This window comes from Eschrichtius robustus, chromosome 15 (genome assembly GCF_028021215.1).
Source record: "Eschrichtius robustus isolate mEscRob2 chromosome 15, mEscRob2.pri, whole genome shotgun sequence".
NCBI classification, from domain to species: domain Eukaryota; kingdom Metazoa; phylum Chordata; class Mammalia; order Artiodactyla; family Eschrichtiidae; genus Eschrichtius; species Eschrichtius robustus.
In genome coordinates this window covers 35362206-35375629 of record NC_090838.1, presented here as the reverse complement: position 1 = coordinate 35375629, position 13424 = coordinate 35362206, and the positions used below count along the sequence as shown (strand labels likewise).

Below are 13424 nucleotides of genomic sequence, written 5' to 3'. Positions count from 1 at the left end.
GGAGATCAAAGCTTTTTAGAAGGATCCGTACTTCATCAATCTTCATTATATTTTCTAGGAAGTAGTTGGTGGCAAGAACTATCAGTCTCAACTGTGAATAAATTAGGATGAAAGGAGGGTGCTAAGACTACTGCATGACTGTTTACAATAAAAATTGCATCCATTCAGTGATTATACCGAATGTAAATAGAAAAAAGTAGTTTCTGTCCAGAGGAAATGATAATAAACATAGATGATCAGGTCCACGTTTGAGTTGGTTAAAAAGAATCCTGGTCTGTACTCAAGACCAGGCCAGTGGTACCTCGCTCTCAAATTATTCACCTAACTATATTGAAAGAGATAATTAATTAGTACCCATTAAAAGCACACAGGTAAATAAAGCAACCTGAGAAATGCCCGAAGAAACCAGAAGGAATCAAAATCTGGCCAGAGGGAGAGCGTTTTCACCTCACTCGAATGGCTTGACTGAGCACGAGGCGTATTTCCCTGGCCTCCTAGAGGATGAGCTGTATCTCCCTGAGGTAAACCTGGAAAAAGTTACCTTTTTTTTGCAACTCATGGCTATCTTTCTAAAATGTTTTGGAAATATTAGAGAGGAAAATAAAACAGAAAACTTGCAAAAAGTACATACTGAATTAAAATTCATAAAAATATCTCACACGGGCCTTCAAAATTGCTATCAAAGTAAAACCATCCGTAGAATTTTCTTATAGGAATCATAAAGGAATTTCTAAACAAGACATAAAACGCGTGTGCCATTAAAAAAATTTTTTTAAAAAGATAAATTCAACTACTTAAAAAAATCTGCTTGGCAAATACATCATCAACAAAATCAAAGACAAAATGGGGGAAATATCTGCATTACAGATCAAGAGCTAACTTCCTTAAAATACAAAAAGTTCCCACAAGTCAGTAAGACTTTTAATAGAAAACAGGCCAGGGGCAAAAACAGTTGACAAAAAAGGAAATACAAATGGTTGTCAAATATATGCAAAATTTTCTACCTCATTCAAAATGAGAAATGCAAGCTAATATAACTTACATGTCACCTGTCAACTAGTTAAGGGTTTCAGAGATGGATAACACTGCTGGCAAGGTTCTAGAGAAACAGGCGCTCTCTAGACAATGTGGTGGGAGTGTAAATCATAGTGTTTCTGAGGGCAACTGGGCAGTAACTATCAAAATTCAGAATGGAAGTTGCTTGACACAGATGTTTTACTTTTAGGGATTTAACCTGTAAGCTACATGCACATTTCATACATCAGTCTTAAATGATACCTGTATATTTGTTGCAACATTACTTGTAATAGAAAGGGATTGGAAACAACCTAATTTTTTTTTAAATAGGAGAAGTACTGGCTCAAGTACAAAATAGACTATTATGCAGCTGATAAAAAAAGGAGGTGGGACTTCCCTGGCAGTCCAGTGGTTAAGACTCCGCGCTTCCAATGCAGGGAGCACAGGTTCAATCCCTGGTCGGGGAACTAAGATCCTGCATGCCACGTGGCCAAAAATAAATACATATACTTTAAAAAAAAAAAAGAAAGAAAATCACCCCCACACACACAAAAAAAGAGGATGTATCTCTCAATGTACTGGTATGGAATGGCCTCCAAGATACGTTAAGTAAAAAAGGCAAGGTGCAGAACAATGTAGGCATTAACGTCTGTACAAAAACAAAAAATACACCTACTCAGTTTCTTAGAGATACACAGGATGTCTCTGGATACTTTAGACACTGATGACGATGGTTACCTCTAAAAGAGGTAGGAATGGGAATGGCGTTAAGATCTGTAACCACTTTTGTGCCTTTAAAAACATTTTAAGTATCCATTCAAAGACAAATTTTTATTAAAATAATAAACTACCAAAATAAACAAGCCAAAACTGTTCTCCTAATGTTAGAACTTAAAATTTCACAAAACTTTATACAATTATTAACAGTAACTTTCACTGAGAAACCTCTAGAAAACTCATAAAATATATAACAAGTTTCCTTTGAATATGGGCCCTTGGGGTAATACTTCTGAAGTCGATTTAGCATCTTCAAACAGAAAAAAAGGGCTCCAGGTATCCCTTGAAAACATTCATACTGGGGAATGGTGCTGTCATTCAAGTCTCGTGTGTTATCAACTCAGAAACTACTTAATTATCCATGCAAGCTACAGAGGGGGCAGGTAAGTCATTTGGATCCATTTCTCTGGGGACTTCTGCTTCATCTCTGAAATGCTGCTAATATACTGCTTCTACTTAACCTCAGTCTCTAGATCTTGAGGTTCAAATAGAAGGGGTTCAAATAGAAGCCCTGTGCTCATCAGGTGTTGGGTGATTTTACAGGTCTTTGACAAGTCAGTCATCCAGTAACTCAGTGGTAAAGTCTCATGATAGTAACAAAGGAGGAAAACCATCATTATATTATGGCTGTTTTTAATGAGGGGAGGGGTGTCAAGGGGAAGCAGGGGGAGGCTGCCTGAAACCTGACGCTGTTACAACCATGCAATTGGTCTGCAAATCTTGTCAAGGACATCGTACTTTTCTTTATGCAACGTTTTGGGTTTTGGTCTAGCAATCCATTTTTATTAAGCACTACCTACATGGTAGAACTGGCTCAGGCACTGTACTGTTAGCAATTTTTAGCATGGACTTACATATTTACATATAAAGGTATATCATTCAAATAAATAGGTATTTGGGATTTGGTTTTAACAGTCATTTTTTACATCTATATCTATAAAACACATGTTGGTCATAGTGTATAGTTATTTCAAGTTTTAAAAAATTTTTTAATAGGAAATATATTCCCATGACTTTTTAATAGGAAATATATTCCTATGACTCAAAATTGAAAAAGTTTAGAAGGATGAATAGTGGTAAGTCTCCTTCCCACCCTTTTCCCTCAGCCTCCCAGTTTCCCTTCCCAAAGATATTACTTCTTACATTTTCCTGCGATACTTTATGGATACGCAAACAAAGATTCCCCTGCGTACTATACTGTATTCCTTAACACCAGTCTCTTAATGAAAATAAAGGCCAGAGAGCGCTGCTGTAACAAATTAAAAAACAAAAACTTCCTCTAAACAAGGATTAACTTGTAAGTCGAGATCTGAAAGTTATGACTATGCTCTCCCCCACGTAACTGAGAATTTATCTCCTCAGCTCCCCACTTCTTCACTCTTCTGTAGTCTGACACCCCATCAACTCTGGCTGTGATACTGGCTGTGATGTTGCTGCCAAGGCCAGGAGCCATGGAAGGGGTCAACTTCTACACTTCTTATAAGGGGAAGAGTCTCAAGTTCACAGGCAAAACTAGTTTCCTTTTCCAATATTATAAAGAATTATTCTAAATGCATTAATTGGAGCTCTTGATCCATCAATATCTTTAGAATTACAAACTTTCACCTGATCTGAAAGTCATTCATCATCACGGTGATTCTTAACTTTTTGGGGGAGGGACAGGGTCACCACTGCCTTTGAGAAACCAAGGAAAGCTTACCAAAAAAAAAACCAAAACAAAACAAACAAAAAAACAAATACAGCTTTAACCTCCCCCTGGACCATAAACATGGTTGCACACAGACATTGGGTTATTAACACCTAATCTTGCTAACAAGCCAAGATCAAGGAATCTGCTAAAGAGGTTGTGACAAGGTACAAATATAAGAAGGGAGACGATAATGCAAGAAGCAATTAGATGCTAGGAAAAGAGTTCATTAGCTGCTTGCTGGGTGGGGGGACTGGGACTGAGTAGGTGGCTGCTGAAACTTTATAGTTTTAAATTTCAAGGTAAAATTATTCTGAGAATCTGATTCTATGTGTAACTTGACCAATGAAGCTAAATAAAAAATAAAATATGCTCCTTGGCTCTCATCACAACAAAGGAGTCTGTTCTTTTATTATCATTATCATTATTATAGCTATATGTTTGTAGAAATAAAATACAGGTAATTTAATCTCGACCCTTTTTAGTAGCATGGCCTTTTAACTGAGAAAAATTAAAATAAGGTGACACAAAAACATACTTCATTGAAGAATCATCAAAATAAAGACAATTTGCAAATTAACTGAGAAATTAACAGAAGCTTAATGAGAAACAGAAGCTTCCTCAGAAGCCAGTTTAGTTGGTGATAGTTTCTTTTCCATTCATAGCAACAGAGATGATCCTGGAGCCTGGCCAATTTTAACGGAAGAATTTCATTCACTTTCTTTCTCATTTCTCATGTTTTTTATTTTTTATATTTAAGAAATTATATATAAACGTGTATGTTTTAAATCAGCTAAGCCGTTTATTCATGGATATAAATATTTTCTAGTTCCTTAAAATGGTAAGAAAGTGATAACATAAATCCATGAACTCAGAAATGCTAGCACAAAACTTCAATATACATGCCTAAGTTCTCACATATACATGAGTTTCATGTAGCTAAGTTTCCCCTCCATGGGACGCAGAGATTACTTCCAATTTCTACTCACTTTACAAAGCACTTTTCTTCTTCTTATAAAGCTTTTACCTGTAAGTTTTAAAGCCCTTCAACTGTTCTGTTGAAAATTATCTTTAGGAACAAAAAACACTTTTCAATCATCACTCCTTTTACAGATACCCTCTTTAAATCAAAATGGAACATCTCATAATAAGAAATTTCTTATCTCACAGATAGAGTTACCTACTGAATGTCTTTAAGATTTCCTACCTGTTAAGCCAGACAGCTAGTTTTCTCATCCCATAGGGAAAAAAAAGTTGCATGGCTCTAACATGCTAAACAGGAAATGTAACTAAAAGTAGCAAGACTAGAATCAGAGTTCACACACAAATTATGGACACATTTAGGGGTACATGGTAATAACAGAACAACCTGCAATTCATCAGTACATATGACCTTTGTTCTAACAACAACAAAAAAACATAAGCAAGACTGAATGTGTTGATAATGAGTAATTAAGTCATGTAAATGTTATGTAGTAATGTATATGATTATGAAATGGAAACCAAATTGGACAAATAGAAAGAATGCTCAACCACAAATTCAGACACTAGCTTGCAAAAATTAAATGTGTTTTTCAGAAAATTCACCCAGAAAACTTTAAAATTCATTTATAATTGGCTAAATCTTCTAATTTGTTATGAAACACTGTGAATTTCCAGAATATTGTATGATAATTGTAAAAGGTTTGTGGGAAATTGAGAAGTTTACAAAGACATACAATTTCTCATTAGTGTAAACTGGCAAATTTTATTCTACCTTATAGGTAAAAATCCCTCTTCGATAAGGGCTTTCAGGTAATTCCATCACAAAACCCCACTGGATAGGATCACCTCCCACCAATCGTTTGCTGAGCACTACTTTCTCATAAAGACTGCAGAAGTTTCAGTGTTTTCAGGTTGGCATTATACAAATGGCAGCAGACAAAACAATGTTAAAAAAAAAATAAACCAAATAAAAGGCTGTACACAAGAACTTATGTTTATTGCAAACAAAAACAAAAACAAAAAGAGAGAGAGAGGGAAAGAGAGGAAATGGTCAGAAGCACAACATATAAGGTTAAGAATTTAAAAGCATCTTACATTCTGCCCTAATGGCAGCATAATTAATAGGAACAAACGGCCGTCTTGCTGCCTGCCGCAGCCGGAGGGTATTTTTGCAGACCTGACGAGCAAATTTTGTGAAATATGTAGTGTGAAGGAAGAAAGCTTGACGGGTCTTCACTGCAGACTTTGGGCTCCCAGTGTTTCGGACCGGCATGCCCTGCATGGCCTGGCGAGACATGTGACTTCGAACTCGAGGGTCCTATAAAATCAGACACCAACAAACATGTAAAGTACAGTACTTGTCAAAATACAATACTCCTTGCATCCTGTTCAAAGAAAAGCTCAGTTTTTAAGTCTTTCACTGAAGAATCGATAACTTATTACGGGGGAGAGAATTTAAAAGTACGTACTTTGGAGTAGGAGGTGGGGAGTAGAGAAGGAAACTGGGTGGAGTAAGGGTGTCTGTGATCCTATATTTTTCTTCTCCTAAACTGACCTTAACAATCCAAAATCACATTCACAACAGTAAAAAATTGCCAGGGGAGAGACTATTTTTTAAAAAAAAATATTGAAGGGGGTCCTTAAATCTTGTTAGCTCCCAAAAAGAACAACCTCCCTCTGGTAGACGTAGGTGCTTGATATCTGCCATCTATAAGAATTTTACCAAAATCGTATTTTAACTGTTGTTCACCTCAGGATTGAGTCCATGCCTTCTTGTCTCTCCTATGATAGCCCAGGGACAGAAAGAATGCTCAGTTTGTACTTATTACCTTATGCAATAAAACACATTTTCAACAGTACTGAAAGGTTGCAAACTGTTTCCAAAAAAGCCATTAAAACCAGTATTTAATTTGTAAGCTCTCTACTCATGCTAACACCTCCCACACACATTATTCTTCTTCTGAGTAATCTCTCAAGACCGATATTTTGAATACCTGAAAAAATTGGATTTGTCCCTGCCCCTCTCTCCATACCCACCCTCAACGTTTCAGTACTACGTTTAGCTATAATAGTTTTGTTTGTTTTTAACTTATCCTATACTGTACTTCTGTTTCCAAGGAATGATCCAGGCGCTGAAAAACACTACATTTCTCAACACTAAAAAGACTATTGCTTGTGTACCTCTGTAGCTGGGCTGGGAGGTAACTTCTCCTCTTCCGACTGGGTGGGCATTTTCAGGCCTCCGTATTTTTTCCAATAGAGCCAACAAGTTGCACATAACCTACACTGCATATTAGGTGGGCCCCAAGAATACCACTGATGAGACTGTGTAGCTAAAGACGGAGGAAAAATAAGAAAAAACAAAGAATGTGACATAACTTGTAATATCAATACACATATGGTCAAATATTTCAAAAATATTCCAAAGCCATCTTTAGTTTACAATGTTATTTTTCTTCTTCCAGTTTACCCGACAAACAGGAAAGTCTAATACATGTATGTATTTTTCAAGTGAGAATTCATTAAACCATTTATTTCTACAGATATCAAGTGCCTGTGGCCCTTACTAAGAGGGGCCATTAGGTGAAGTGCCCTATATTATACATTGTGCTGCTGAAGGAGTTTTTGTTGGTTCATTAAAAACATTTTGTACAGTATTAAATATTAAAAATATTGTGTACATTTCCGGAAATAAGTTATCAGAAAGGTATTATTAAACTAAATCCAGGTTTTCAAACCTGTGGTTCAGAAACTACCTCAGGGTTTAAAGTGCTTAGAGGGACCCCTCAGATAAAGGTATAAGTCTGACAGAAACAGGTATCTGTTTCCCATTCCTTTATTTTAATCAATAGATAAAATAATTATTTTACTTTTTCTCTCTTTAAAAACAGAATCCTTTTCCAGACTGTTAAGTCCCCGTCAAGTGAGCATGTGTAGCCAAGATCACGGCATGCTTAAGACCTGAGAGCTCGATTGATTGATTCCTGAGCTAAACACTACCAACCTGTGCTATTTTGCTCTGAAGTTTAAAATACTGCCATATAACATTTAAAAGTATTCCCACAGTGGATCTGAAGTTTAAGACAGAAAACACTGATGATGAACACTAAGTTAATAAGGTACATAAAATTATGATTCTGTAAGTTTGCCTAGGAATATCCTTCCCTTGATCTGTAAGTTACCTTTATCAGGTCAAAACGTTCAAACAGCACATCAGGGTGTCAACTAACACTTCATAAACCAATGTCAAAAAGAGAAGATATAGTGATCATTATAGTCAAACTACCTCTTAGTTTGTTGAAAATGATACTGTGAACCCATCATGTATTATTTTGGGAGGACTCCTTGCAAATAGCAGCCTAAAAACCTTTCCTCTTGTAATTTAAAAACAAATAGTAAAATAAGTTGATTTTTTTTTAAAAACACAAACTTTAAGAATTCTAAATATTAGGCATGGGCCTATTTTGGATTCTGAATATAAAATTTCACTCATATTTAAATATACATTTTCACCCAAATTAATCATGACATGTCATTTTAGTATGTCAACGAATGCCTTTCTCTTTATACAATTAACTCAAATTCAATTAAAGTGACAAATAGAAAACACCAAATTCTATCTTTCTATAAAGATAAATCTTATATGTATATTATAGTAGGATACACTTTATAATAGATTATTTAATACATGGACCTAAAATACTATAAAATTAAAATTGCTTATTTGTCACGCACACATAAAAATGGTGAAATAATTATTTAAAGGGATATGTGAGACTACATATAACATGAAAGGGGTTTGTAAGGCAAAAATAAGACACATTAAGCCACTACCACTTGTCTGCAGGATTCTTCTTATTTTCATTTAAATATAAATGAAGTTCAAAATCGAATTGCCAACTCAAAAACAGTTACGCAATCCATGTAAAATTCTGACCAAAAGAATCCAATTTTCGGGCTTCCGTGGTGGCACAGTGGTTAAGAATCTGCCTGCCAACGCAGGGGACACGGGTTCGAGCCCCGGTCTGGGAAGATCCCACGTGCCGCGGAGCAACTAAGCCCCACGTGCCACAGCTACTGAGCCGGCGCTCTAGAGCCCGAGAGGCACAACTGCTGAAGCCCACGTGCCTAGAGCCCTTGCTCTGCTCCCATCCACCGCAACGAGAGGCCTGCGCACCGCAACAAAGAGGAGCCCCCACTCGCTGCAACTAGAGAAAGCCCGCGCGCAGCAGCGAAGACCCAACGCAGCAATAAATAAATAAATAAATAAATAAATATTTATTTATTTATTTATTTGTTTGTTTGTTTAAAAAAATCTAATTTTCCACAGAGCGTTTCCCTTTGTCCTCCCATAGTGCAGAAAATGGTTAGACACGTGCTGTTTCTATGAAGACAGCAATCTCCCTGGCTCACACCTTCCTTGGTTGCAGGAAAGACAACGATATGATTTGCCTTTAAAAGCCTTTTCCAATGCTGTGGCCTGGTGTGGAGTATGGAGCAGAGTCAAAAAACGCCCCTCATCCCTATGTCCTTAGGGCAGCAGGCCACCCGCCCCCCCGCCCACAAGAGCTGCTGAGAGGCGGCAAAAACTGGGCACCAAGTAGACTTTTAATAAATATGAGTGTCCTTCCCTCTTCCACCCCGGGCCACTTTGATTGGGAGGAAACATAGATGACCGTGTCACCAATGTCCCATTTCAGAGATTATACTGTCGTTTCGAGGTTTTAAATAAATATAAAAAATGTATCTGGGACTTCCCTGGCGGTCCAGTGGTTAAGACTCAGCATTTCCACTGCAGGGGGCATGGGTTCAATCCCTGTTTGGGGAACCCCACATGCCTCGAGGCGTAGCCAAAAAAAAAAATTGTCGACTACCTAGCAGTTCATCTCACCAACCCAATTTAACATCCAGGGCAAATATAATACTGCCGGCACTGGGTAGTTTTTTTACACGGATAAATACTGATAGATAGACTGGGGCCCTGAGGCCAAAAGTATCATAAAACAGCATCTCCCAAGCCAGTGCTCTAAGGGAACCTCGTCTGAGGATTATAAATAGCAGTTTATCCACACGCAGGTCTTTCCTACAGAATTATGTGGAGCCTTTAATTTGTCAAAACATACTGAGAAACACCAAAAGGGGGTTTGGTATATTTCGTGGGACCATGGTTTGCACAAAGCTAATAACAGCTCTGAATACAGCTTAGCACACACTGCTCAACAAACCCAGGACACCACAGAAGGAAATCAAAGGAAACCCAATACCTAAACTCAGTGTCCAGGTGGAAGGTAAGGATGGGCATCTGTTCACTCTGAGGCTACGTTATTCTGCCCTCTGCGCAGTGCTGACCTCTCGCACCTCCTGCCCGGCAGTGCCAGCACAATTCCCTGCCCTTCACCCACAACAGGCATCAAAGGAGCGGGGCGGGGTGGGGGGGGGGGGGGAAGCCCTACTGGAGAAAACTTACCATAGCAGCTCTCACAGGCTCGCCCTAGGAGAGGGTTCTGCGGCTGGAATGCGGTTCCCACGGCTCCATTCACAGCACCAGGTTTGCCATTGCTGGTGGATATTTGGTTGGGATTTGGTTTGCTGCTTTCAATGAAATATAAAGTGAAGTGATAAAAATGACTTGCATAACAAGGTAAAGGCTCTACATTTCATTATTGATTTATCTTAACTACACGTAAATAAACATTTGAATGTTTGGTAAGAAGAAATAAACTGGTAAAAGTAAGGTGTTAAAATGAACCCAAACCATTTATCTTTACAAACCAACGTTATGTAAAAACCAATCTCTTAAGCCTGACACTCACAAAATAAATACACCGTATGTCTTCTCCACCCAAATACAATTTCCTTAGGACACCCTCTGATAAATTTGAAAGATACAACTTATTAAACTTTATCACCTATCATAAATTCTCCTGAGAATATAATTTTTGGATTAAATAATTAAGCCAAGGGTAGTGTGTTGTGTTTAGAGAAAACCACTGTCCCATTCCTGCTGCTGGTGTGACAGCTGCTGACTCCACACATTGGCTCTCAAGGGAACTACACGAAAGCCACATGCCCAACAGAGACACTGTGGATATCAGCAAGGCATATCTCGAGAGGTAAAAGTTAGCATTTCAGGAGATTGTGACCACTCGTGATTTCTATTATGTTTGAATTTTTATGACGAAGATTAAGTAGCACTTGAAATTAGAAAAACCAATAAATGTATTTGAGGCATTTCTGTTTAAGAGGAAAAAGTTATATCTATCAGATTTCCAGAGGCCATAATTCCTCACAAACACGTAACCCAGATTGTCTTGGTATTCACTGAGCAAACATGGCTCACTTTTTCCCATCTGGGGTAGCCTAACTCCCCTGCTTATCAGCCATGCCTAAGAATACTGTACAGGTGTACATAGTATGTCCTCAATACACTCATAATTCATTTAACATATATTTATTCAGTGCCCAGTAAACAAAAGTGCCGACATCAAGCAGCTTGCATTCTAGAGGAGTTTTCATGTCTATTTGCTGGGCAAAAAATAAGCAAAGTAAATCAGCAAATTATTTGTTAGTAATGAATGCTGAATGACTAAATGCAGACCATACTCTAGCTTCCTGTGGCTTGTGAAGTAATGAGAGTTCACAACTATTAAGACACCTGGAGTTTCAGCACAGAGTAGGCTCATGAGTTTCCTTTTTGCTGTTTCTCATTCCCACACTTACATTTACCAGCGAAAGCCTAATACGTAAACTTGGCCTGACGACAAATTAAGATTTCTTTCTGGGCTTCCCTGGTGGTGCAGTGGTTAGGAATCCACCTGCCAACGCAGGGGACATGGGTTTGATCCCTGGTGCGGGAAGATTCCACATGCCACGGAGCAACTAAGCCCGTGCGCCACAACTACTGAGCCTGCGCTCTAGAGCTCACGAGACACAACTACCGAGCCCGCGTGCCACAACTACTGAAGCCCGCATGCCACAACTACTGAAGCCCGCACGCCTAGAGCCCATGCTTCGCAACAAGAGAAGCCACCGCAATGAGAAGCCCGCGCACCACAACGAAGATTAGCCCCCACTCGCCGCAACTACAGAAAGCCTGCGCGCAGCAACAAAGACCCAACACAGCCAAAAATAATAAAAATAAATAAATTTTTTTAAAAAATAAGATTTCTTTCTGGCATTGCTACTGTAATTCTTAGCTGACGCCCCATCGCCACCCCAGAAGAAATCATTTAACCTCTGTGTGCGCTGAGGGCCCTATTCTATAAACAGGGCTATTATTTACACTTCAAATCTGCGCCAGCAATGTATTTTGAAGACAAATTGGTTTTAAAGACACATTTTAAACCAGACAGAACGTATTTCTCCTCTTACAGTTTTCAGCTGGAAAAGTACAAAGTTAAAAGTGGTGATTCAGAATGACTAAGATTTCCAAGGGTATGTAAAAATATTTGATTTTTAAAATCTACTACACACAGAAAGAAGTGATAGCCCCTTGAAGTCAAATGGCTGATAATGTCAGAAGGCTTTCTCCAAATACGAACATTTCTGACATTTAACACAGGGCAAAATATATGTGTTAAGAGAGCTAATACAAATTTACAGTTGAGCGGCCTGAAAAAAGAATGAGAGTAAACACAACTTCAGTTGTTCAACTGAATCTAGACTGTTATTTGACTGAATAAACCACTGACCTTAATTCTAATAATCACAAAAGGAAAATGAGTGTGCAAAGATGGAATATAGACAGGTGAACCACTTAAAACATGTTTTGCAAAACCAAGTACCTACAGGTTACTTCTCAGGGGACAAATGGTTAATGTCAATGTAACCATTTGAATAAAGACAAACATTTTTTTTAAAGTATTTAAAGCTGCATTATATGAAACTGCCCTTCCTTTATCTAATGCCCAAACCTTTCCTCCCCTCATCTATGCTCCAGATTGCAGCCCTCCTGCCCTCTTGAGAACTTTGTACACTTACTTGATTCTCTTTCCTGGACCCTCCTCATTACCATGGAAACATATTTCTCCATTTCTCCATATTTAAAAAACTCCCCCATTACTCTACCCAAACTCACCCCTCAATGCCAAGAACTCTCTCGACTGCCTTTTCCAGCCAGTTTTCCTGAGAGATGCTAATCTTCACTGTCTGCAGCCCTTAGCACTCTATTAAAGATTACCATCGACCTCCATGTTGCTAAATTCCCCGGCTGTTTTTCATTAGCATTTGACACCGTTAACCTCTTTCCCTCCTTGAAAGACACTCCTCTCTCAGGTTGTGTGATAATGCACTCACCTGGCTACCCTTTTTCAGCTATCGTACTCTATCTGATATATTGAACAGATTTCCTCAAGTTTGGTCCAAGGCTCTTTTTTCTTATTTCTCTAAGAAATCTCATCCATAGTTTCAAGCACAATATTATATGCTGATGAGGCTCAAATATGGACCTCTAGCCCAGAACTTTCTCCTGAGTTTAAGACCAATATATCTGACAGCATATTCAACACCTCTTTTTGGAGAAAACAAACTCAAAATGACCCAACCTGGTTCTCTAACGCAGTTTCTCATCATGGTGAACAGCACAGCAATCCACCTAGTTAATTGAGCTAGCCAGAAAGCTGGGACTCAGCTTGACATCTCCCCTCTATCTCTACATACAAGTCAATCACCTCTAAGTAGCATACCATTTCCAGGCCACAGCTCTAGGTCAAGCTACTATCATCTTTCTTCTCCAAGAACTTCATAATTGGTGTTCTTACATCCACTCCCCTGTTTCCCCATACCATTTTCCAAAATGTAGCCAGTAATCTTAAAGTACGTAGAAATTTAATCATGACACTTACTTGTTTACAATCCAATTCCACTGTTTATCAGATGGCTAACTCCTGGACCTTGCCTACCATATTGGCCTCCCACGGCTCACCACTCTCTTCATACCAGCCACACTGCCTTTCTCTCA

At 38.4% G+C, this 13424-nt stretch overlaps 1 protein-coding gene across 6 annotated transcripts in view; it reads right to left on the bottom strand.

Annotated features, from left to right (window-relative positions):
• Nucleotides 1-13424, bottom strand: part of MTA3 (metastasis associated 1 family member 3) — a 155343-nt gene that overhangs the window by 21773 nt on the left and 120146 nt on the right. For 5 of the 6 annotated variants that reach the window (XR_011076632.1, XM_068564747.1, XM_068564749.1 and 2 more), the window contains exons 12-14: nt 9933-10057; nt 6647-6798; nt 5561-5783 (exon numbers count right to left, since the gene is read on the bottom strand). Coding sequence is in view for 5 of the 6 variants with exons in the window: in XM_068564747.1 (XP_068420848.1) it covers nt 5561-5783; nt 6647-6798; nt 9933-10057 (500 nt within the window). In the remaining variant the exon portion in view is untranslated. The remainder of the gene's footprint in view (nt 1-5560; nt 5784-6646; nt 6799-9932; nt 10058-13424) is intronic. The other variant, XM_068564746.1, reaches the window with a different exon arrangement.